General features: G+C 48.5%; 1 protein-coding gene across 1 annotated transcript in view; it reads left to right on the top strand.

Moving 5' to 3' along the window:
• The first annotated feature begins 1,176 nt into the window (after positions 1–1,176).
• Positions 1,177–21,427, top strand: part of Kiaa1549 (KIAA1549 ortholog) — a 157,063-nt gene continuing 136,812 nt past the window's right edge. Inside the window, exon 1 of the mRNA XM_045160547.1 lies at positions 1,177–1,369. Within this exon, the coding sequence (XP_045016482.1) occupies positions 1,198–1,369 (172 nt within the window). The 5' untranslated portion in view covers positions 1,177–1,197. The remainder of the gene's footprint in view (positions 1,370–21,427) is intronic.

Here is a 21,427-nt window from a genome sequence, read left to right as displayed (position 1 = left end):
CCTTCCTTCCTTCCTTCCTTCCTTCCTTCCTTCCTTCCTTCCTTCCTTCCTTCCTTCCTTCCTTCCTTCCTTCCTTCCTCCCTCCCTCCCTCCCTCCCTCCCTCCCTCCCTCCCTCCCTCCCTCCCTCCCTCCCTCCCTCCCTCCCTTCCTCCCTTCCTCCCTTCCTCCCTCCTTCCCTCCCACCTTCTCTCTCTCTCTTTCTTTCTTTCTTTTTCACCAACATCTCCCGCGGGCGTTACTTTTCCCTTGAACAAAGCCAGGCTGTCCTGTGTTCTTGCAACTCCGCCTCGGTTCCAATCGGCAGCCTCTACCTGAAGACCCACTAAGTGCAAGGGCGGTCGCCTCCTCCCCGGCCCCTCCATCCCCACCCGGGGCGGGATGCTTCCCGAGGACCCATCCGGTCGCCTAGGTGGTCCGCGCTCTCGGAGGGAGAAGGGTGGGCAGGGCCGCCGAGCGCGCGCGCCTCCTCCGCCCCGGTAGCGCTCGCGGGGCTCCGGGGGAGGGAAGGGCGCCCGACTTCTCCGGGGCTTTGTCCGCTCTGCAGCCGGGCGAAGCAAGCCCGGGCGCTGGGCGCACACCTGCTTGCCGGGCTGCGAGCGGGCGCTGCCGAAAGGAGGAGCCGGCAGAGGCCGGTGGCGGTCGGGCATCCTCCAGGTCCCTCCCCCTTTGCTCCGGGGGACCCGCGGCGTCTTCCCCCGTCCCTCCCTCCCCGCTCCCGGGAGGCGGGTCCTGGGGGAGGGCTGAGCCCGGGCCCCGCCGCCGCTGCCGCCCCGCAGGCAGGCAGGCAGACGGACGCCGGGCCGGCCGGGAGGTGGTGCTCGCCTCCCCGCGCGGGGCCCGCGCGTTGCCCGGGGCAGCGGCTCCGAGGCTCCGAAGGTGGGCGGAGCGGCGCGGCCGGCGTGCGGCTGGAGGTCCCCCCTCGCCCCCCTACACTCCCGGCCCGACTCTTGTCCTCGGTTCCGGCCCCCCGGCCCGCCCCCGCCTCGCCGGCCTCCCTCCGCGCCGGTGCGCGGCGCCCGGTCTCCAGCCGCAGCCGCTGCGGCCGTCCTCGCCGGGCCTTGAGCGCGCGCAGAGCCGCGAGGCCGGGGGGGGCCCCCCCGGGCCGCGCACCCTCCCTCCCTCCCGTCTCCCGCCCCCGGCCCCGGGTCGGGAGTACCGGGGGAGGCGCGGCGCGGCGCCGACGCCGAGGCGCGGCCATGGACGGGAAGCCCCGCGCCGGGGTCGCGCTGATCCCGGGGCCGAGCTGCCGTGGGCCTTCCGCTCATCGTCCCCGCCCGGGGCGGCTGCTGCTGCTCCCCGGCCTCTGGCTGCCGCTGCTGCCGCCGCTGCTGCTGCCGCTGCTGGCCCGGCCCGCCTCGTGCGCCCCAGGTAAGCCTCGCCGAGATCGAAGCCAGCCGGCCGAGACCCTGCCTGTCTGCTTGCCGCTGGCTCCCTCTTCTCCGAAGCCGCCCATCCTCTTCTATTCTTCCTCGCCCTCCTTTCGGGATGTGTGTCTTTCCATTCTTCTCCGGGGACGCGGGGGGGGGGGGGGCTTTTTTTTTGCAAATCGAGACACGGAGGACGTGAATAAATACAAAAAAAAAAAAAAAAAGCGAACGGTTTCTGACCAGTCTCGCTAAAAGGTTTTTTTTTTCTTTTTTTTTTTTTATTTGCAAAGCTACCCTCCCGTGAACCGTGTTGCCCGAGGAGGTTCTGGGTGGCTTTTTAGCTCTGAATGTGCCTGCCTTATTTATTTATTTATTTATTTCCCCTGCAAAATGTAGGCATTGGCATTGTATCTGTGCATGCTTGTATGGATGTGTTACAGCGAATGTTTTGGAATACTTTATTGTCGGGGTGAAGGGGAGTATCTTCGATGGATTCTTTAAAGCGGTATTGCATTGCTGCGAACAGTCATTGCCATCCCCCCAACACCACCCCATACAGGCAAGCCGGCCGTGTCCCCCCCCCCCCCCCCCAAGTGCGCCAGGACACAAAGAACATTCAAAGAAAACCTCTCGGAAAGCGCCCTGGCTCTATAGGGTCTTTCCAGGGAACTAGCTATTGGTTTGACTTCTGCAAAGGCATTACAATGGAGTGTGGAAATATTTTGCTACTTAAGTGTCAGGGCATGAAAAGGAATACGGGTTGGCTTTAGAATAGATAGGAGTTAGTGCCTGCTCATCAGCATGGAATTAAGAGGCATGATTTATGAAGCATGTGGGTGGGTTCTTTCTGTTTGTGGAGGAAATGATTTAATTCGTGTTGCTTCTCTGAAATGTTTATCCGTCCACCCTGCATGCACACAGGAGGGCCAAGCAGACACAGTGCCAGCCTGTGATTTCCTGGGCAGACACACTTGACCACTTTGTGGGTGGGAGAGCGAAGGTGGAATGAGCAGTTAAGGGTGGAGAGCTACTTCTCACTGAACAAAAAAAAAAAAAAAAAAAAAAACAAAAACCAGAACGCCATGAAAGAACTCAGAACCTTCCTTTATGGGAGCGGGACCGGGGGACTGCCAAGTGGCTTCGGGAGGAATTGGAACACATTTGAAGGTGTCCCTTGGGCCTTACTTGTGGTCATTACAACTAGTGCCACGTAGGGGCTGTTGGGGTAAAGGGACAAGGAAAGGACTGCTCCGATCATAGGATGGGACCACTTTGCATACTAATGAGAAATCTAAGGTGCAGCAGTGACTTGCTCAAGGTCGCAAGCTAGTTGGTACAAAAGCGTCACTTTACCCTTCCGCTCTGAACCTATATGGACAAGGTTCCCAGCAGAGGCCTCCACAGAGCTTCAGTAGAACCCTGCCTTTGGGAACCTCTCCAGATTCAGACAAGAGTGAGTCTTTCGGATGGTATACAATTGGTGCAAACACTTTGCCCAACCTAAGCACCTTTGTCCTGGCTTCTTTCTGCAAGCCCCCGGCCCTGTGTCCAGAGGACAGGAGTCAGGAGGCAAGCTCTGAGGATGCTGGACTTGTCCATCGCGGGGCCTAGTGTAGTCGTTTCCATTGACTTAGTGGGTGCTGCTGCATTTTCTATATGTGATCCAGTCACGTTGAGACTACTATCCCCATTCTACAGATGAGGACACTAAAAGCTTTGGGACTTTGGGAGGACCTGGCTTCAGACTGTTATATAGTTAGTCTCTGGCCTCTGCAGCTTCTCCACATGCATTTGGTCATCAGAATATTCTGCTGATGGAAGATATGTTCTTTTTTTTTTTTCCTTCACTCTTCAGGGTTTGTTTCCTTGAGGCTGAGTCTCTCATTGAAGCCAGAGCTGCTAGTTTCTGTCAGACTGGCCGGCCGTTGAGCCCCAGTGATTCCTCTGTCTCCACTCCCCAGCAGGGTTTGGGGTACAGGCATGTGTGACCACCCTCGGCTTTTTACATGGGGCCTGGGGATTGAACTTGGGACCTCTCAGGCCCCCATGCTTGTGCACAAGTGTGATAAATGCTCTTACCTGCTGCGCCATCTCCCCAGCCCATGAGTTCTTTGGATAAATTTAAAATCAGTAGTGGATCTGTTTGCGCTGTCCCCTATAACCGCCTGTTTTCTTCCGAAACCCCTTTTCTGTTTCCCTGCTGCCCCTAATCCAAATATTCAACCTGGGGATGTAAGATTGTATTTCCACTCCAGAGCTGACGTCATGGAGGCAGAGACTTCATCCTTTCATTAATTTGTGCATCGGGCTCCCCTGGCTCGCATAACTGCTTCCAGACCGGATAGCAAACCAGGACCTGATGAGCCACGGTATCCAGTGAATGGTGTTCAAGGGCCCTGTCCACAAGGGCCCAGCTGCAAACACAAAGCAGTGTGTATGCAAGTGTGGACCTTGGCAGTGAGTGACCTGCTAGGTAGGGGGATCCTCGGGGGTGACTCATTTGAAGGCTGTGGGGACCCAGTTTGGTGGAGGGTGGTGGCCTGTGTGATCCTGGGCATGGCCAGTCACTACTGATCCTGGGAAGAAGTGGCATGTTTGGTCCAGGTTTCCTGTCTTTGTCACCAGGAGGGTGTGTGCGTATGCGTGTGTTCGGGGGGCATTGCTGAATGCTGCCCTGCGGTAGCTTCTGAGCGGGCATGCCTTAGTCTTGTTGCGGTTCCTCCCGGAGGCAGCATTCCCTTCTGTTGGCTGGCTGACATTGCCCCTCATCGTCTGCAGCTTTCCCTCTCTCTCTTTTTTTCTTTTTTTTTTTTGAGAATTTTAATACATGAACGTAGTGTAATTTGATCACATTCCCCTCCTGTGACCCTCTTTTGTTTCCTCTCTCCCACTCCTGTTCCACTGAGCACCCTCTTTCCAGGGTAGCTTTCTCTTCATTCATTCACTTTCTTTCAGTAGGGTCTGCTTTCCACTAAGTAGTCCCCTTCTGTATAGTACTCCGTAAGATCTCTATGCTGTATGGACGCATTGTCTATTTCTATTTCTTTCTTTCTATTTTTTTTTTTTTTTTGAGGTAGGGTCTCACTCTAGCTCAGGCTGACCTGGAATTCACTATGTAGTCTCAGGGTGGTCTCAAACACTTGGCGATCCTCCTACCTCTTGAGTACTGGGATTAAAGGCATACACCACTTTATTTCTTTTTTTAAAGATGCATTTTTATTTATTTATTAGAGGGAGAGAGGGACAGAGAGAGAGAGAGAGAGAGATCGAGAATTGGCGCGCCAGGGCCTCTAGTCATTGCAAATGGACTCCAGACGCATGCATCACCATGGGCATCTGGCTTACGTGGGACCTGGAGAATTGAACCTGGGTCATTAAATTTCACAGGCATGTACATTAACTGCTATGCCATCTCTCCAGCCTGTTTGTTTCTATTTCATTCAGCCTTCTGAATGTGCTTTCTCCTCCCTCTCCCTAAAGAAAGCATGCACTTAGAAGTTTGGTCTTGATGTTGACTGTTGCAGAAACAACTTATACTTTGGACTTTCTCTTGAAGGTGGTGCTTTTAGGCAGCCAGCCACTGTCAGTAAAAAGGAGAGAATTGTGCCCTGTTCCTTCACCTTATTCAGAGACAAGTCTGCTTAAACATGAAAAGTCACTGGGCTGGAGAGATGGCTCAGCCATTAGGTGTTTTGCCTGCAAAGCTTAGTGACTGGGGTTCAGTTCCCCAGTACCCATATAAGGCCAGATGCACAAAGTGGCACAAGCATTTGGAGCTTGTTTACGGCTTCTAGGGGCCCTGCCATGTCTGTTCTCTGTCTCTCTGCTTGCAACTAAATATATAAAATATTTTAAAAATTAAAGTCATTATGAAGTTGACAGCATTTTAGACTCTAGAAATTATTGAAAGGTACAGAAAATAGTCACCCAGGACTTGGGGTGTGGCTCAGTAGTAGAGCAGTTGCCTAGTATGCACAAGGGCATGGGTTCAATCCCCAACACCACAGCAAGAGGAAGGAAGGAAGGTAAGCAAGAAAGAAGGGAGGAAAGGAAGAAGGAAAGAAAAGGGCTATTTGTAGGCCTTCTATAGCCCATGGATAACACTGTAAATAGTTTATAATCTTTTTCCTTTTCTTTTCTTTTCTTTTCTTTTCTTTTCTTTTCTTTTCTTTTCTTTTCTTTTCTTTTCTTTTCTTTTCTTTTTTTTTTTGAGATAGGGTCCTGCTATAACCCAAGCTGGCTCTAAACTTGCTATGTAGAATAAGCTGGGTTTAAACTGTGGCACTGTTCTTGCTTCCGCCTCTTGTGTGCTGGAATTTCAGGCATACACCACCATGCCTGGCCACCCCCTCTTTTGGTTGTCAACATTAAAAAAGACAAATTAAGCAGGGTGTGGTGGTGTATGCCTTTAATCCCAGCACTCAGGAGGCAGAGGTAGGAAGATCGCATGAGTTTAAGGCCATCCTGAGACTACATAGTGAGTTCCAGGTCAGCCTGGGCTGGAGTGAGACCCTACCTCAAAAAACCAAAAAAAAAAAAAAAAAGGGGGGGGGGCTGGAGAGATGGCTTAAGCACTTGCCTGTGAAGCCTAAGGACCCAGGTTCAAGGCTGTATTCTCCACGACCCACATTAGTCAGATGCACAAGGGGTTGCATGCATCTGGAGTTTGTTTGCAGTGGCTGGATGCCCTGGTGTGCCCATTCTCTCTTTCTCTCTCTCCCTCTCTGTTGCTCTCAAATAAATAAATAAAAATAAACAAAAAATTTTTAAAAACCAAAAAAAGACAAATTATATACATATTGTACTTACTATTTACTATTTTCTTAGTATTTACCCTTTTCTTAGTATTTACCTTAAGCACAATTCTGTCCTAATTATTTATTTTGTATTTTTTGAGCTGCTGTAAGTGTTAGTGAATAGCTGTACAGATAAATCTTTGCCTATATATTTTCTTTCTTTCTTTCTTTTTTTTTTTTAGTTTTTCAAGGTAGGGTCTTTCTGTAGTCCAGGCTGACCTGGAATTTACTATGTAGTCTCAGGGTGGCCTTGAATTTATGGCAATTCTCCAACCTCTGCCTTCCAAAAGCTGGGATTAAAGATGTGTGCAACCACGTCCAGTTTATTTTCTTTATTTTAAAGCATATGTTTGTATGATGGAAACTAGAATGTGATTAAACTGTCAGCATACCAGGCTGGCTTTTCTGCATGCTCTGTTCAGGGTGTCTGATGGGGGGGGGTGTGTGGTGGTGTATGCCTTTAATCCCAGCATTTGGGAGTTAGAGGTAGGAGGATTGCCAAGAGTTCAAGGCCACCCTGAGACTACATAGTGAATTGTAAGTCAGCCTGAGCTAGATTGAGACCCTACCTCGAAAAACAAACAAAACAAAACAAAACAAAACAAAAATAGTGTCAAATGCCCAGTAGGTGCCCAGGGTGTGGTTGTTGAATGAGTGAATTGTCTGAAAGTTGGCATGCTGAATAAACCTGTGAAGTTTACATAGCTGGTTCCCATCCATTACCTCCACTGAATACTTTTTGAAACCTTTGTTAAGTTTGTGTTGAATTTCAGGAACAATTTCATGATAAAGTGTAGGCAAAGCATAGGACAGGTCCCTAGCAGGTCATCTCTTACATTTCCTTAGTGTTGATGTTTGTATTTATATTTGTAGTTAGTGAATTTTCTTAATATTTTTGTTCATTTATCAATTGGAATATATATATACCATTGTTTTATTACTTGTATTTTCTCCCTTCAAAATGGATTCTCTCTTAAATTTTGCATAATTTTAAACATTATCATTATTATTATTTTTAATTTTTATTTATTTATTTGAGAGCGACAGACACAGAGAGAAAGACAGATAGAGGAAGGGAGAGAGAATGGGCGCGCCAGGGCTTCCAGCCTCTGCAAACGAACTCCAGATGCGTGCGCCCCCTTGTGCATCTGGCTAACGTAGGACGTGGGGAACCGAGCCTCGAACCGGGGTCCTTAGGCTTCATAGGCAAGCGCTTAACCGCTAAGCCATCTCTCCAGCCCAAATTTTGCATAATTTTGAGATGCCAAGGTTTGGGGATTTTTGGTTAGTAAAATCTGATGTTTTGCTTTTATAACTTTGTCATGCATTTATGTTTATGCATGTTACATTTTTATCTAACTTAACGTGATATTATGTTACTGGCCCATTTCAGGGTAAATATTTGTTAGACTTCTTGAGTGGTTTTAGAATTTTATAAATGAAGTCTTAAAATTATTTTGAAGGCTGGAGAGATGGCTTAGCGGTTAAGGCACATGCCTACGAAGCCTGAAGACCTAGGTTCGATTCTCCAGGACCCACGTAAGCCAGATGCACATGGTGGTGCACGCATCTGGAGTTCGTTTGCAGTGGCTGGAGACCCTGGCGTACCCATTCTCTCTCTTTCTCTCCCTCTTTCTAATAAATAAAAGTTAAAGAAAAATATTTCAAAAGTGTGGTTCCCTGTATCTCCTGTATCAGCATCATTTAGGACTGAAGGATGCTTATTAGAGTTTGTATTTCTGAAGCCAGGTGGGACAAGCTTCTAATCCTAGCATTTAGAAGTAGAGGCAGGAGGACCAAGAGTTTTAGGCCAGCTTGGGTTACATAGCAATATCTAGTCACAACCCCCCCTCCAACACCATTGCCACCATCACCACCAATACCACCCACCACCACCACCACCAACCGTAACAGTAATAAAAGGATTTAGATTTCTGGGGCTCACTGTTCCCCTAACTCCTAATCTTTGGTGGTTGGCTGGAGAGATGGCTTAGTTGTTAAGGTGCTTGCCTGCAAAGCTTAAGGACCCAGGTTCGAGTCTCCAGGTCCTACATAAGCCAGATGCACAAGGTGGCTCATGCGTCTGGGGTTCTTTTGCAGTGGCTGGAGGCCCTGGTGCACCCATTCTCTCTCTCTATCTCAAATAAATATTTCAAAAAATAAGGCAATAATATTTGGTGGTGATGTCTGGGTATCTTCATTGTAACAAGTTCTAGCCCATTTTTAGGCACTTTATACTTCAGAACTATTGCTCTAGATATTATAAATGGATGTTCATGGTTTGCTGGAGATAAGCTATTCATGTCTTCCAGGTGTCTTTTTGTCATTAGAACAGTTGATTTAGAATCATTCTGTTGAAACTGGTTCTGATGTTTGTGTTCGCTTGGTCTTCTCTGGGTCTTGGATGGAAGGACGGGGCCCCGCTGTTCAGATCTCGCTCCTGGCTCTCTGGGCGCAGCAGTCCTTGTCAGGAGCTGCTGAAAATAGAACCTCACCGGGGAGCTGTTAGAAATCACCAGGGACTTGGGAGCAGGGGTTTTCTGTTCATGCCCTGGGTGATAGTGGCAGCTAATTACCGTCATTACCGTTACACCAGGTGGATTTTCCCAGATAGGAGATGCTGTTCAGACTGAAGGCATCTGTTTTCAAGTTGTGACCACCCGCCTTTCTCCGAGAGCTCACGAGGTTGCAGTTTCTCTTGTTGGGCAGCAGGAGTGCTGGACAGACCTAGAAAACTTCTGCCTGTGACTTAACTGGGTGATGGTGGAGATGTTGCCTTGTCCTCGGTTTCCCGTCAGTGAGACAGCTCCAAGTCCCCTTTCAGCTCTGTTTCAGTCCTCAACTTGGACACATTGGGATGCACTTACTACAGATAGCAGCTGGTTTGTTTCTCTTTCTCACTTTTTTTTTTTTTTTTTTGTTTGTGTCACTCTCTTTGCCCAGTAGATGTTCTGGGCTAGTCACCTGCTGAAGATCGTTCACTCTTGCCACTGTATTCAGTTCTCCCTTGTTAAAAAGAAAAAGAAACCACTGTGGGCAGTGATATGCTCTTGTAATCCCAGACTTGCTCTGACGACTCAGGCAGGAGGATTGACAGTTTGAGGATAGCTTGGACAACCAAGTGACACCCAGTCTCAAAACTGACAAAAGGCAGGAAGTATGTATGGCTGGGGATGTAGCCCATTGGGACACCACCAGCCTCGCTTGTGCAGTGCCCTGGGTTCAATCCCAAGAACTGGGGGGAAGACGTTCCCCTATATCCCCTCACCAAGATACACCCTTCTCTTTCTCTTATGTTTTGCTGTTCGGCTCCTCCTTTCCCCCCATCTCCTTGACAGTGAACGCTGTAGGCACGGGGATGCTATGGCTTACAGCTTCAGGCATCTCACTAGCGAAGGCTGAACATTTCTGTCTCACCACACAGTGCTGCCTGGTAGTTAGAAACTGCAGAACCCCAGGTCCCACCCTCAACCTTCTCTGTTGAACTCTTTTTTTTATTTTCACAATTTTTATTAACATTTTCCATAATTATAAAAAATGCCCCATGGTAATACCTACCCCCCCCTGCACTTTCCCTTTTGAAATTTCATTCTCCATCATGTTACCTCCCCATCTCAATCATTGTGCTTACATATATTCAATACCAACCTATTAAGTGCCCTCCTCCCTTCCTTTCTCTTCCCTTTATGTCTCCTTTTTAACTTACTGGCCTCTGCTGCTAAGTATTTTCCTTCTCACGCAGAAGCCTAGTCATCTGTAGCTAGGATCCACATATGAGGGAGAACATGTGGTGCTTGGCTTTCTGGGCCTGGGTTACCTCACTTAATATAATCCTTTCCAGGTCCATCCATTTTTCTGCAAATTTCATAACTTCATTTTTCTTTACTGCTGAGTAGAACTCCATTGTATAAATGTGCCACATCTTCATTATCCACTCATCAGTTGAGGGACATCTAGGCTGGTTCTGTTTCCCAGCTATTATAAATTGAGCAGCAATAAACATGGTAGAGCACGTACTTCTAAGGAAATGAGATGAGTCCTTAGGATATATGCCTAGGAGTGCTATAGCTGGGTCATATGGTAGATCAATCTCCATTGAACTCTTCATTTGACAAGTCTCTCCGATTGTTTTGCAATCCTTGTTCAAGTTCAAGAGGCACGGGTGTGTTGGTGATGCCTCCCGTGCCAATCCTCTGTGGCTAAGTAGCATTGGAACCCCCTGAGGTCCAAGTCAGCCAGGATTAACTTTGGAGCCAATCCACATCCTCACTGGCCTTGAGATGCACCTGCCTTTGAAAGGAATCTGCATGAACGGTGTGAAAGCGCACCATTTCATTTGGCTGGGCAGCTTCAGAATGGAGTGGCTGGCTCCCTACACCACCCCGGATGTATAGAACATGTGGCCGGGCATTGAGGTACTTAAATAGTACCATACCAGTTGGTAGGTAGCTATAATGAGCAGCCCTCCCCTTCTTCTCCTAGGGCCCTTGGTGAGTGATGGGTCATGCCAAATACTGCTCTGTCACACCCTTCCTCTTTCCCCCTATCCTTTCTACCTGCTTCCCTTTGTTCCGTTTGTGGTGCTAGGGATCGAACCTGGGTTCTTGTATCTGTTCTGCCTCCAAGTCACACCCCAACCCTCTAAACTGTTTCTTGAAGGATGGTGATCTGAATCACTTGGGGTACTTGTGAAACACCCAGACTTGTGGTCCCATTTTCTAATGGGCGACACCTGAGGATTTATATGATTTTGGAGTGTTCTGCAGACTCCATTCTTCTTACTGTGGAGAAGATTGAGTTATTTCCTATCACAGACTACTGGCAATGTGGGTTTGACTTACGTTTTAAAACATTATAGACTTAATCATGTCTGTTGGCTTTAAAGAAGGATCAGAAACGAGGCGGTGGTCACAGTGGCTGAAATTTAAAGAAGAGTAAGAAGTAACAGATGGGTAACTCACCCAGAGTGAGGAAGTTCACACAGGCAGACAAGATCAGCATCAGAAGGGAGAGGAAGGGCTGGAGAGATGGCTTAGCGGTTAAGCGCTTGCCTGTGTAGCCAAAGGACCCTGGTTCGAGGCTCGGTTCCCCAGGTCCCACGTTAGCCAGATGCACAAGGGGGCGCACGTGTCTGGAGTTCGTTTGCAGAGGCTGGAAGCCCTGGCGCGCCCATTCTCTCTCTCTCCCTCTATCTGTCTTTCTCTCTGTGTCTGTCACTCTCAAATAAATAAATTTAAAAAAAAAAAAAAAAAAGAAGGGAGAGGAAGTGGTGTTGGGAGAAGGAGCCCCAGAAGACAGGCAGAAGGTTGGGAGTGAAGTCTTAAGAGGATGAGAGATGGCTGTAATGATGCCAGGGTACATGCCACACGGTTGTGTCCCGCAGCAGTTGACAGTCTGCTGTGGCCAAGGAGAGGCGAATGATTGATTGATTGATTGGCTTGAGTCAGGCTTTGGGAGCCTTAGGAAGGCGTGGGGTGGAGAACCAATGGGAGTTGAGCGAGCTGATGAGATGGTCTGGATGATGCTGTATGAGCCCTAGGTTGGAGGAGGAAGAAAGTGAACAGTGGGAGAAAGGGGTCTGGTGAGATCCGGGGCAGGTGTGTGTGAGGTGGACGGTTGAGGGCTAAAGGGTTTGCTATGTTGGTAGTCAAAGTTCTTGAGGTGGGGCTGGAGATATGGCTTAGCGGTTAAGCGCTCGCCTGTGAAGCCTAAGGACCCCAGTTCAAGGCTCGATTCCCCAGGACCCACATTAGCCAGATGCACAAGGGGGCGCATGCATCTGGAGTTCGTTTGCAGTGGCTGGAGGCCCTGGCACGCACGTTCTCTCTCTCTCTTTCTTTCTCTCTCACTCTTTCTCTCTCTGTCGCTCTCAAATAAATAAAAATAAATAAAACAAAAAAAAAATAAAAAAAAAATTGAGAAGTGGATCTGCTCTGATTTTGGTCTTGGGTAATTATCCAAGGTAGGTGTAGTTGGGAGAGAGTTAGTTACTGAAGTGAACATTGAGTGGGAATGTTGCCCCTGCGCCAGGAACGAGGTAGAAATGACCGTGAGCTGAATCTTCAGTGCATGATGGGAGGTGAGTGGAGCACTGTGCATGCAAGGGGAGGAGCCTTCCCCTGAACTGTCCACTTTCCTCTCTCATCACCTCTGGCTGTGTCTGTCCTCCACTGACCCTTGCGCCAGCTCCCGTCATTTTGTCTCCAGGTTATTGACATGGCCCAGTTCATGCTTTCGCTATAGCTGGAGTGACCGGCTGGAAACACACCTGGTCATGTCATGTCCTTCCTGCTTGGGTCACTCTCGGAGTCAAGCCCGTGTTCGGACACTGGGTGCATGGGATGCACGGGAGGAGGGTCTCAGATGTGACATACCAGACCCCGGGTGCCAGGAATTCCGTGTATTGGTGCCGCAGGGGCTCGACTGTGTCTTTGGAGCACTGAGGGTTGAGGGATGGAGGCAGACTCTCATCTGCCCACCCTGGACCGCGAAGTCCAGCAGCTCAGGGGTTGTGATGACAGGCATGGCATTGTTAGAACGCGGATCCAACCTTCAGAGGGCCAGTGTCTGTCAACTATTTTATGGTGTTGTATGATAGTTAAGAGATGTCCAGGTAACAGTCGCCCGTGCAGGTGAGGGGAAAATACAGTCTAGGTGGGGCCTGAGCAGAAAGATGTCAGTGGAAGGGGGGACAGAGAGGGCAAGAGTGAAGCTGCTTGTGTTTGGACGGGATGAGAGCCAAGACAAGCGAAGGTGCAGCTGGTTTTCAGAGGAGAGGAAGGAAAGAGGAAGGAAAGAAACGCCAGGCAGGGGAAGGCTCGTTGTAGGTTCTGTTCCCCTGGGGAGCAGGCGACTGTGGTCCTTGGCTGGGGAGGGGGAAGGGGCGTGGAGGCACCTCTCTTCCTGGTGTGGTGTTCACGGCCCAGTAGTCATTTGGAAACTCCACTGAGCCTTTGTTCTTGTGCCTTTTGTTGGGGCCTGTGGATGGAGCCCTTCATCACTTAGCATTTTCAGTGCAAGGATTAACTTGGGAGCCAGACAGTCTGAAGGGCTGCTTTAAAATACTGGGTACGTACTGCTGGGGAGCTTTCAAAGTGTGTGTGTCAGGGGGCAGCGGGGGGGGGGGCATGGCTGAAAACTTTCAGAACAAATGGTCTTCTGGAGCCAGCTTTGGGGTTACTTGGGCAAAGCCCAGGAGACAGATGTGAGCTGGTGGGATGTTGCCCGGGCCCAGGGACCCCATCGTGGTTCCCAGACCAGCAGTATCAGCGCTGCCTGGGAGTTGGTTGGAGCTTCAGGGGCTCCCAAGGCCTGGTGTGCACTCAGGAGGTGGAGGACACAGAATCAGGAGTTCAGGGTCCTCTCTGGCTAGAAGGAAATCAAGGGCTAGCTGAGGCTACATGAGACCCTGAATCAGGGGCTGGAGAGATGGCTTAGTGGTTAAGGCACTTGCCTGCAAAGCCAAAGGACTTCGGTTCGACTCCCCAGGACTCACATAAGCGAGATACACGAGGTGGTGCATGCATCTGGAGTTTATTTGCAGTGGCTGGAAGCCCTGGTGAGCCCATTCTCTCTCTGTCTTTGTCTCTCTCTCTCTGCCTCTTTCTCTCTTTCTGCCTCTTTCTCTCTTTAAAATAAAATAAAATAAAATAAAATAAAATAAAATAAAATAAAATAAAATAATCAGACTAAGCCATACCTCCAAAGAAACAGAACCAGAAATACAGGGACTCAGACGCCGCCCTACTGAGTGAGAGACTTGTTAGGTGTCTCCAGGGCATTTGTATGTTGGCTGAGTTTTTGGAGGCTGTAGCATGGGCTGTTTCTCATTGTGCATTGCAGAGTTTTGGTTGCTCCCTGTGGTAGTTTGAATGGATGACCCCTAACATATTCAGGAGTTTATTAAAGATTGCAATTTAGTTCTACAGCACCTGGCTGGAGGAGGTATCACTGGGTGGATCCCAGGTTCCAGCCCTAAGGTGTGGAGATGGATTTAAAATTCTAGTCTAAAGATAGCAAAGTGCCTGAAATTCTTTTTTTTTTTTTAAAGTTTATTGACAACTTCTATACTTGCAGACAATAAAACCATGATATTTCCTTCCCCTTCCCCATTTCCCCTTCACAACTCGCTGTCCATCATGTCCTCATCCCTCTTTCCATTAGTCTCTCTTTTATTTTGATGCCATCAATCTTTTTCTCCTATTTATGAGGGTCTTGGGAAGGTATTGCTAGGCACTGCGAGGTCATGGATTTCGAGGCCAATTTCTGTCTGTACAGTTGTGTTGTAGGGAGTCCTACCCTTCTATTGGCTCTTACATTCTTTTTTTAAAAAAAAATTTTATATTTATTTATTTGACAGAGAAAGAGGGAGGGAGGGGGAGACAGAGAGAGAGAGAAAGAGAGACACAGAGAGAGAGAGAGAATGGGTGTGCCAGGGCCTCCAGCCACTGCAAACAAACTCAAAACACATGTGCCGTCTTGTGCATCTGGCTAATGTGGGTCCTGGGAAATCAAACCTGGGTCCTTTAGCTTTGCAAGTAAACTGTCTTAACCGCTAAGCCATCTCTCCAGCCCTGGCTCTTACATTCTTAATGCCACCTCTTCTGCAATGGACCCTGAGCCTTGGAGGCTGTGACAGAGATGTTTCAGTGCTGAGCACTCCTCTGTCACTTCTCAGCACTTTGCTGCCTTTTGGGTCATCCCAGTGGTCATTGCCATCTGAAAAGAGAAGCTGCTGTAACCAAAAGTGAGAGTGACATTAATATGTGAATATGAACATTAAGTGTAGTGCTTTCAGGGCAATTTGGTGAGAGTAATATATGCATTTATCCTGACAAGAGCAGGCTTTATACCCCTAAGGCTCATGACCTCCCCTGCCATATGCTTTTGATTAGATTTTCAGTACCAGGCATGAATTCCTTCCCATAGAGCAGGCCTTCAGTCCAATTAGAGAGCAGTTGGTTTCCACCAGAGCAGACATGCCGCTATTGCACCCATTTGGTCATTTAGCCTGTCTGGCCAAACTTGAGGCTTTCAGTGTCCACTGTTTTCACAGCTGATGACTTCTGTCTCCCACAGGGCTGCATGCAATGAAGCTTTTTCCAGCTTTCAATTGGCTGGTCTACAGGGAGAAGGTTTTCAGCTCAGCATCAGCTTGATTTTTCAATGACCTTCCTGCCCACACATGTGAAGTCTTCAGCAATAGGGTCTTACCATCTGTTATTCGTGGGAAACCAAGGGCCTTGGAAATAGCCTGTAATGTTTTGAAGGCAATAGGGACCTTCCTGGCCAACAACTTATTGGAAGGTATCTCACCCCTGGCACTGAAAATTTTTTAGTAGCAATCTATGGCTTCTGGATGTGCCATTATCCAAAGAAGTAAGCTTTCATATGTCTTATTCAAAATATCTTGAATTTTGATTGACACCCCCATACCCTTTTCTTTCTCAGTTTCTTCTCCTGGCCTCACTTAGGCCATTCCATTCCCTGTACTCTGTTCTTCTTCTTAAATATACCATTCCCTAAAACCCTTCCCTCTCCTCCCTCTCTCCCTTATAGCCTTTTCCCAGCTTACTGGCCTCTGTGACTGATTTTTTGGTTCCAGCTCACACAAAGTCTAAACATTTGTAGCTAGGATCCACATATGAGAGAGACATGTGATGTGTGACTTTCTGGGCCTGGGTTACCTCACTTAATATAACTTTCCAGATCCATCCATTTCCCAGCAAATTTCATTTTCCTTTACTGCTGAATAGAACTCCATTGTGTAAATGTACCACATCTTTTAAAAAAATATTTTATTTATATTTATTTACTTGAGAGAGAGAGAGAGATACAGATACAGAAATAGGCAGCTAGAGAGAGAGAAAGAAAGAGTGAGAGAGAGAGAGAGACTGAGAATGGGTGCGCCAGGGCTTCCAGTCACTGCAAACGAACTCCAGATACATGTGCCCCTTTGTGCATCTGGATACCGTGGGTCCTGGGGAGTCGAATCTGGGTCCTTTGGCTTTGAGGCAAGCACCTTAACCACTAAGCCATCTCTCCAGCCCATCCATGTACCACATCTTTATTATCCATTCATCTATTGAGGGACATCTGAGCTGGTTCCATTTCCTAGCTGTTGTGAATAGAGCAGCAATAAACATGGTTGTGCAAGTATCTCTAAGGTGGTGAGAAGAGTCATTAGGACATATGCCTAGGATAGGTATAGCTGGATCATATGGTAAATCTATCTCAAGAACCTTCATACTGATTTCCACTGCCTGAAATTCTTGTGTGCTGTGTGGTGTGGTTCTTGGGTTTTGGCCTGTGGCTCTCTCTCTCTGTCTCTCTCTCTGCTTGGTCCCGTGAAAGCAGGGCCAGCTTCTTCTGCCATTATGGAACTTCCCCCAGGATCTGTGAGCTTCAATAAATATCCCTTCCTCCATAACTGTGCCTAGCTTGGAAGTGCATTCCACCAACATGAGGCTGTCTGCCACATTCCCTAAGTCTTTAACTTGTAAAAACTCAGCCCCGATTTCAAGTCAGCTGCGAAAGGAGAAGGCAGAAGCAGGTTTGGGGCGGAGTGAATGTCTGGCTGCGTGTGCTCAGAGCCTTTCTTTGTCCTGAGCGTCTCCACAGGCTCCGAGTGTGACCCAGTGGGGCCAGCCACCAAGGACTGTGACTGTCCTGGAAAATAGGTGAAGCAAGTGGATGTCCCTTCTTCACACACCAGTGGCCAAGCTGAATGTGGTGGGGTGTTCAGCCGTAGGAAGGGTGGGAGTTGTGACTCACTGGAACATGGATGAACCTTGAACCTTGAGGAGTTATGTGGGATGACATAAGCCCATCACAGGAGGATGAATGACTCCTTACAAGAAGTCCTGAGTGTAGTCAAACCTTAAAGATAGGCTGCAGAATGGTGGTCTGCCTAGGAGCAGAGCATGGAGAATTGTTTAATGGGTACAGTGTGTGTTTGGCAATGGGAAGAGTTCAGGACATTGTGCACAGTGAGAATATACTCTCAACTACTGCATTGTATATTTAAATATTTTTTGTTATTTTTATTTATTTATTTGAGAGCGACAGAGAAAGAGGCAGATAGAGAGAGAGAGAGAATGGGCGTGCCAGGGCTTCCAGCCACTGCAAACGACCTCCAGATGCGTGCGCCTCCTTGTGCATCTGGCTAACGTGGGTCCTGGGGAATCGAGCCTCCAACCGGGGTCCGTAGGCTTCCCAGGCAAGCGTTTAACGGCTAAGCCATCTCTCCAGCCCCTGCATTGTATATTTAGAGATGGGTACGATAGCATATTTTATTGTGTATGTATGGATGTATATATAAGACCACAGGTTTTCTTTTTGGGTGAGTGTGTGGGGTGTGGGGTGTGGGGGTGGGCATATGCATGCCTGTGCTCATGGTACGGAGGCCAGAGGCAAACGTCATGTGTCTTCTGCCATGCTTCTCTGAGAAGCATGAAGAAGCTGAAGCTCGAGTGTCCCATTTTCCCGTTAGTCTAGCTGGCCTGAGCTCCTCCTGTCTCGGCTCCCTGCCCCCGGCCCCCCACCCTCCAGCACTGGGGTGCATGACCATAGCCAGGTTTCCGTGTCCATGTGCTTACCAACACTTAACCTCCCTCCCCCCCAACTCTCACTCTCAGTTGACTGGTGGGACGGGAACAAGTTGGTAGGGAAGCAGGAATGACCACTGACACAGCTGGGAGCTGTGGTGACCTGGGTGCGGGGCAGGAGTAAGTGACAGGTTTTGATGTGGGAACTGGCCAGCAGAGGCAGGCGATGGGCGTGGCGTGGATGGGGTGACGGTGAGAGACAGCTCAGCAGCTGGTGGCCCGCAGAGCGGTCTCAGTGGGGGCCTTTGACTCTGAGGCCTCCAGCTCTGCGCTGCCTTAACTACTAAGTCATCTCTCCAACCTTCCTTTTCTTTTTTTGTTGGGAGTTGAATTTACTGTGTAGCCCAGGCTGGCCTTGCTTGAACTCTTGGCCTCAAGTGATCCTCCTTCCCTTGCCTTCGAAGCTGAGTAGAGGCTAGCCCCTGGCTTTTAAATGTTTACTATATTTGGAGGGTTACAATCGCTTTACTGGCTTTTTACTGATTATAACAACAATATGCGTTCATCGCAATAATTAGTACTTGCCGCTTAGCCTTCTTTTTTTAAAAATATTTTTTAATTTATTTTTATGTGCATCTGGCTTTATTTGGGTAGAACATTCTTAATTTATATTTTATCTACATGGCCACTCCCTTTCCTCCAGGTCTGTGCCCAGTTATCCGAGCGGCATCCTCTGACCCTGCTTTTGCAGAGCAAGTGGCCTCCATCAATGCTAAGCTTCGGCCTGCTTTATTTCCACCATGACACTGTCACTATCTCCGATTTCATCTAGGTTTGTTCTCTTGTCTCCCTTCATGGGCTGTGGGCTCCGGCAGGGCAGACTTGTCTTGTCCAGTGTCCTTAGTCCATTTCTGCCACAGTTCTCTCTCGATGGCCTCCTGTGTGCTGGGCCCACGGGCTACATCTTGTGCCCCATACCATGCTCACGAGGTGCCATGAGGGGGTGGGGCAGAGAAATAACCAAGAACTCGCAGTTTCAGCCTGGGAGGAGGGAGACAAGGAGTCAGTCCCTTCGAGAGGTCCCTGCGTTAATTTGCTAGGGCCGCCGTGGCCGAGTTTCACCAGCAGAAGGGCTTGACTGAGAGAAGCGCCTGCGTTTGGAGGTGAAGGTGTCACAGGACCACGCCTCCTCCGAGGGGCTAAGGAAGGATCTGTTCCAGGCTGTTCTATGGCAATGCCACTAATGTCTTCACACCGCGTCTTCCCTCTGTGTGTCGGCTGACATGTCCCCTTTGTGTAAGGACAACCATGTTTGTTTTACTGGGAGCCCACCTACCATTACGTGACCTCATCTTAAGTAGTTACCCCTGTTTCCACATGAGGTCATCGTCTGAGATTCTAGGGCTTTGGACTTCTTAAGAAGTTTTGGTTCAACCCACAACAGTGATATTTAAATTAAAATTTGAGGGAGGCAAGTGGATAAGCCTAGCAGGTTTTTGATCCGGACAGTGTTCCCAGCATGTGATGTGGCCATGCAAAGGCCTTATGGCAAGAATGTCCCTGGGGTTGGGTCTCAGAGGAGACCAGTGTGCAGTGGGAGTGGGAGGACCCTAGGAGGGTTTTCATCAGATGGTGATGAGGCTTAAAATGTAAAACTCCAAGCCGGGCATGGTGGCGCACGCCTTTAACCCTAGCACTTGGGAGGCAGAGGTAGGAGGATTGCCGTGAGTTTGAGGCCGCCCTGAGACTCCATAGTAATTTAGGCTGGAGAGATGGCTTAGCACTTAAGGTGTTTGCTTGCAAAGCCAAAGGATCCCAATTCAATTCTTCAGGACCCACATAAGCCAGATGCACAAAGGGGCGCATGCATCTGGAGTTCGTTTGCAGTGGCTGGAGGCCCTGGAGTGCCCATCCTGTCCCCCCAACACTCTGCCTCTTTCTCTCTCTCAAACAAGTGAACAAATAAATAAAATGTATTTTAAAAATGTAATTTTTTATGAGAGTGAGAGGGAGAGAGAGAGAATTGGTGTGCTAGGGCCTCCAGCTACTGTAATCAAACTCCAGAGGCATGTGCCACCTTGTGTACATATGCGTGCTTGCGTCACCTTGCGCATCTGGTTTATGTGGGACCTGGGGAGTTGCAGGCGGCCGCCTTAACTGTTAAGCCATCTCTCTAGCCCTGCTATGGCATTTTGATGTCTCTCCTTTTAGATTTTCTCCACACATGTAAGCAAAGCTGTACTGTCATATTTGCATGCTGTTTGGCAGCTTTCATTTTTCACCTCACACTTTGTCATGGACTCTTTATGCTGTCAGGAAATAATCGATCCACATCACAATTTTGTTCAGTGCTGTGGATGTTCTCTGCTTTATTTAACCAGTATTCTGTTGATGGACTATAATTGTATGGCTTTCAACTTTGGCTGTTATGAGCATCTCTGTACATACATCGTTACACACTTTCCTAATTATTTCTGTAGGATCTATTCCCAGAAATAGAATCGCTGGACTAGGCAGTATGTATGTAATAAATTTTGACATATACTGCCAAATTGTTCTCTAGAAAGGTTGAAGCAATCCATATTCTCTCTAGCAATGAATCAGTGCCAGTTTTGCTCCTTCTCTCTGTAACATAGCCTGTTACTAATCTTCATCATCTTTGCCAAGCTCCTAGGAAAGAAATATCTCCTTAGCAGTTGTATTTCTTTGATTGCTAGTTGGCGTGTGAGCCTTGGATCGAGCTTTTCTATGCACCTCTTTCTCTGATCCCCTGAAGGAACCTCAGAGCTGGCCTGGGAAGAAGAGTCATGTCCAACCACGGTGAAGCGCTTGCCATGAGCCGAGCATGATGGGAGGTACAGCCTCACCCTATGAGAGAGGTATATTATCCTGCCCGGGTAACAGATGAGACCACGCCTCAGAGCGGTTTACCAGCTTGCCCAAGATCACCCAGCTAATAGTCCTCTCAGCCCCAGGATGGGCATCTGTAGCCCCAAGTTAAGGCTCCGGAGGTCTGGGTTCTATTGGAGAATGACTGTGATGGCTCCCTGAAAGTGTGCACTCACTGGCTTTGCTCGCTTGCCAGAGTGAGATCTGTGGATCGATCTGCAGCGGGAGCCCTTTGCCAGCTCCCCGCCATGACAGAAGTCTTCACTGACGACACACTCGGGTCTGAGCCGCACAACTGCACACCAAACTGTGGTTAAAAGAAATGAGCAACTTTTTCTCCCTCCTTGCAAATAAATAAGTAAATGAATAATATTTTTAGGAAATGGGCTAGAGAGATGGCTTAGTGGTTAAGGCTCTTGCCTGCAAGACCTAATGACTGAGGTTCAGTTCCCCAGTACCCACGTAAAGCCAGGTGCACAAAGTGGTGCATGCATCTGGAGTTCCTTTGTAGCGGCTAGAGGCGGCCCTGGCCCATCCATTCTTTTTCTCTCTCTTACAAGTTTATGTATGTATATATATGGAGAGAGAGAGGGAAATGAGCACAGAATTGTGTGGAGGTATCATTTAGTTTTATTTTAGCAGATTGAAGATTTTAATAGAAATCATCTAAAAAGTTAAAAAAGTTCATGTTGCAAGGCATATTCCATTTATTCTAGCCAAGAGGATAATATCTTTTTAATTTTTGAGAAAGAGAGGGAGAAAGAGAAAGAAGAAAAAGGAGAAGGAGGAAGAGGAGGAGGAGAAAGACACGGGAGGGGGGAAGAGAAT

The sequence above is a fragment of the Jaculus jaculus genome, chromosome 10, assembly GCF_020740685.1.
Source record: "Jaculus jaculus isolate mJacJac1 chromosome 10, mJacJac1.mat.Y.cur, whole genome shotgun sequence".
Taxonomy (NCBI): domain Eukaryota; kingdom Metazoa; phylum Chordata; class Mammalia; order Rodentia; family Dipodidae; genus Jaculus; species Jaculus jaculus.
This window is presented reverse-complemented; position numbering and strand designations above follow the sequence as displayed.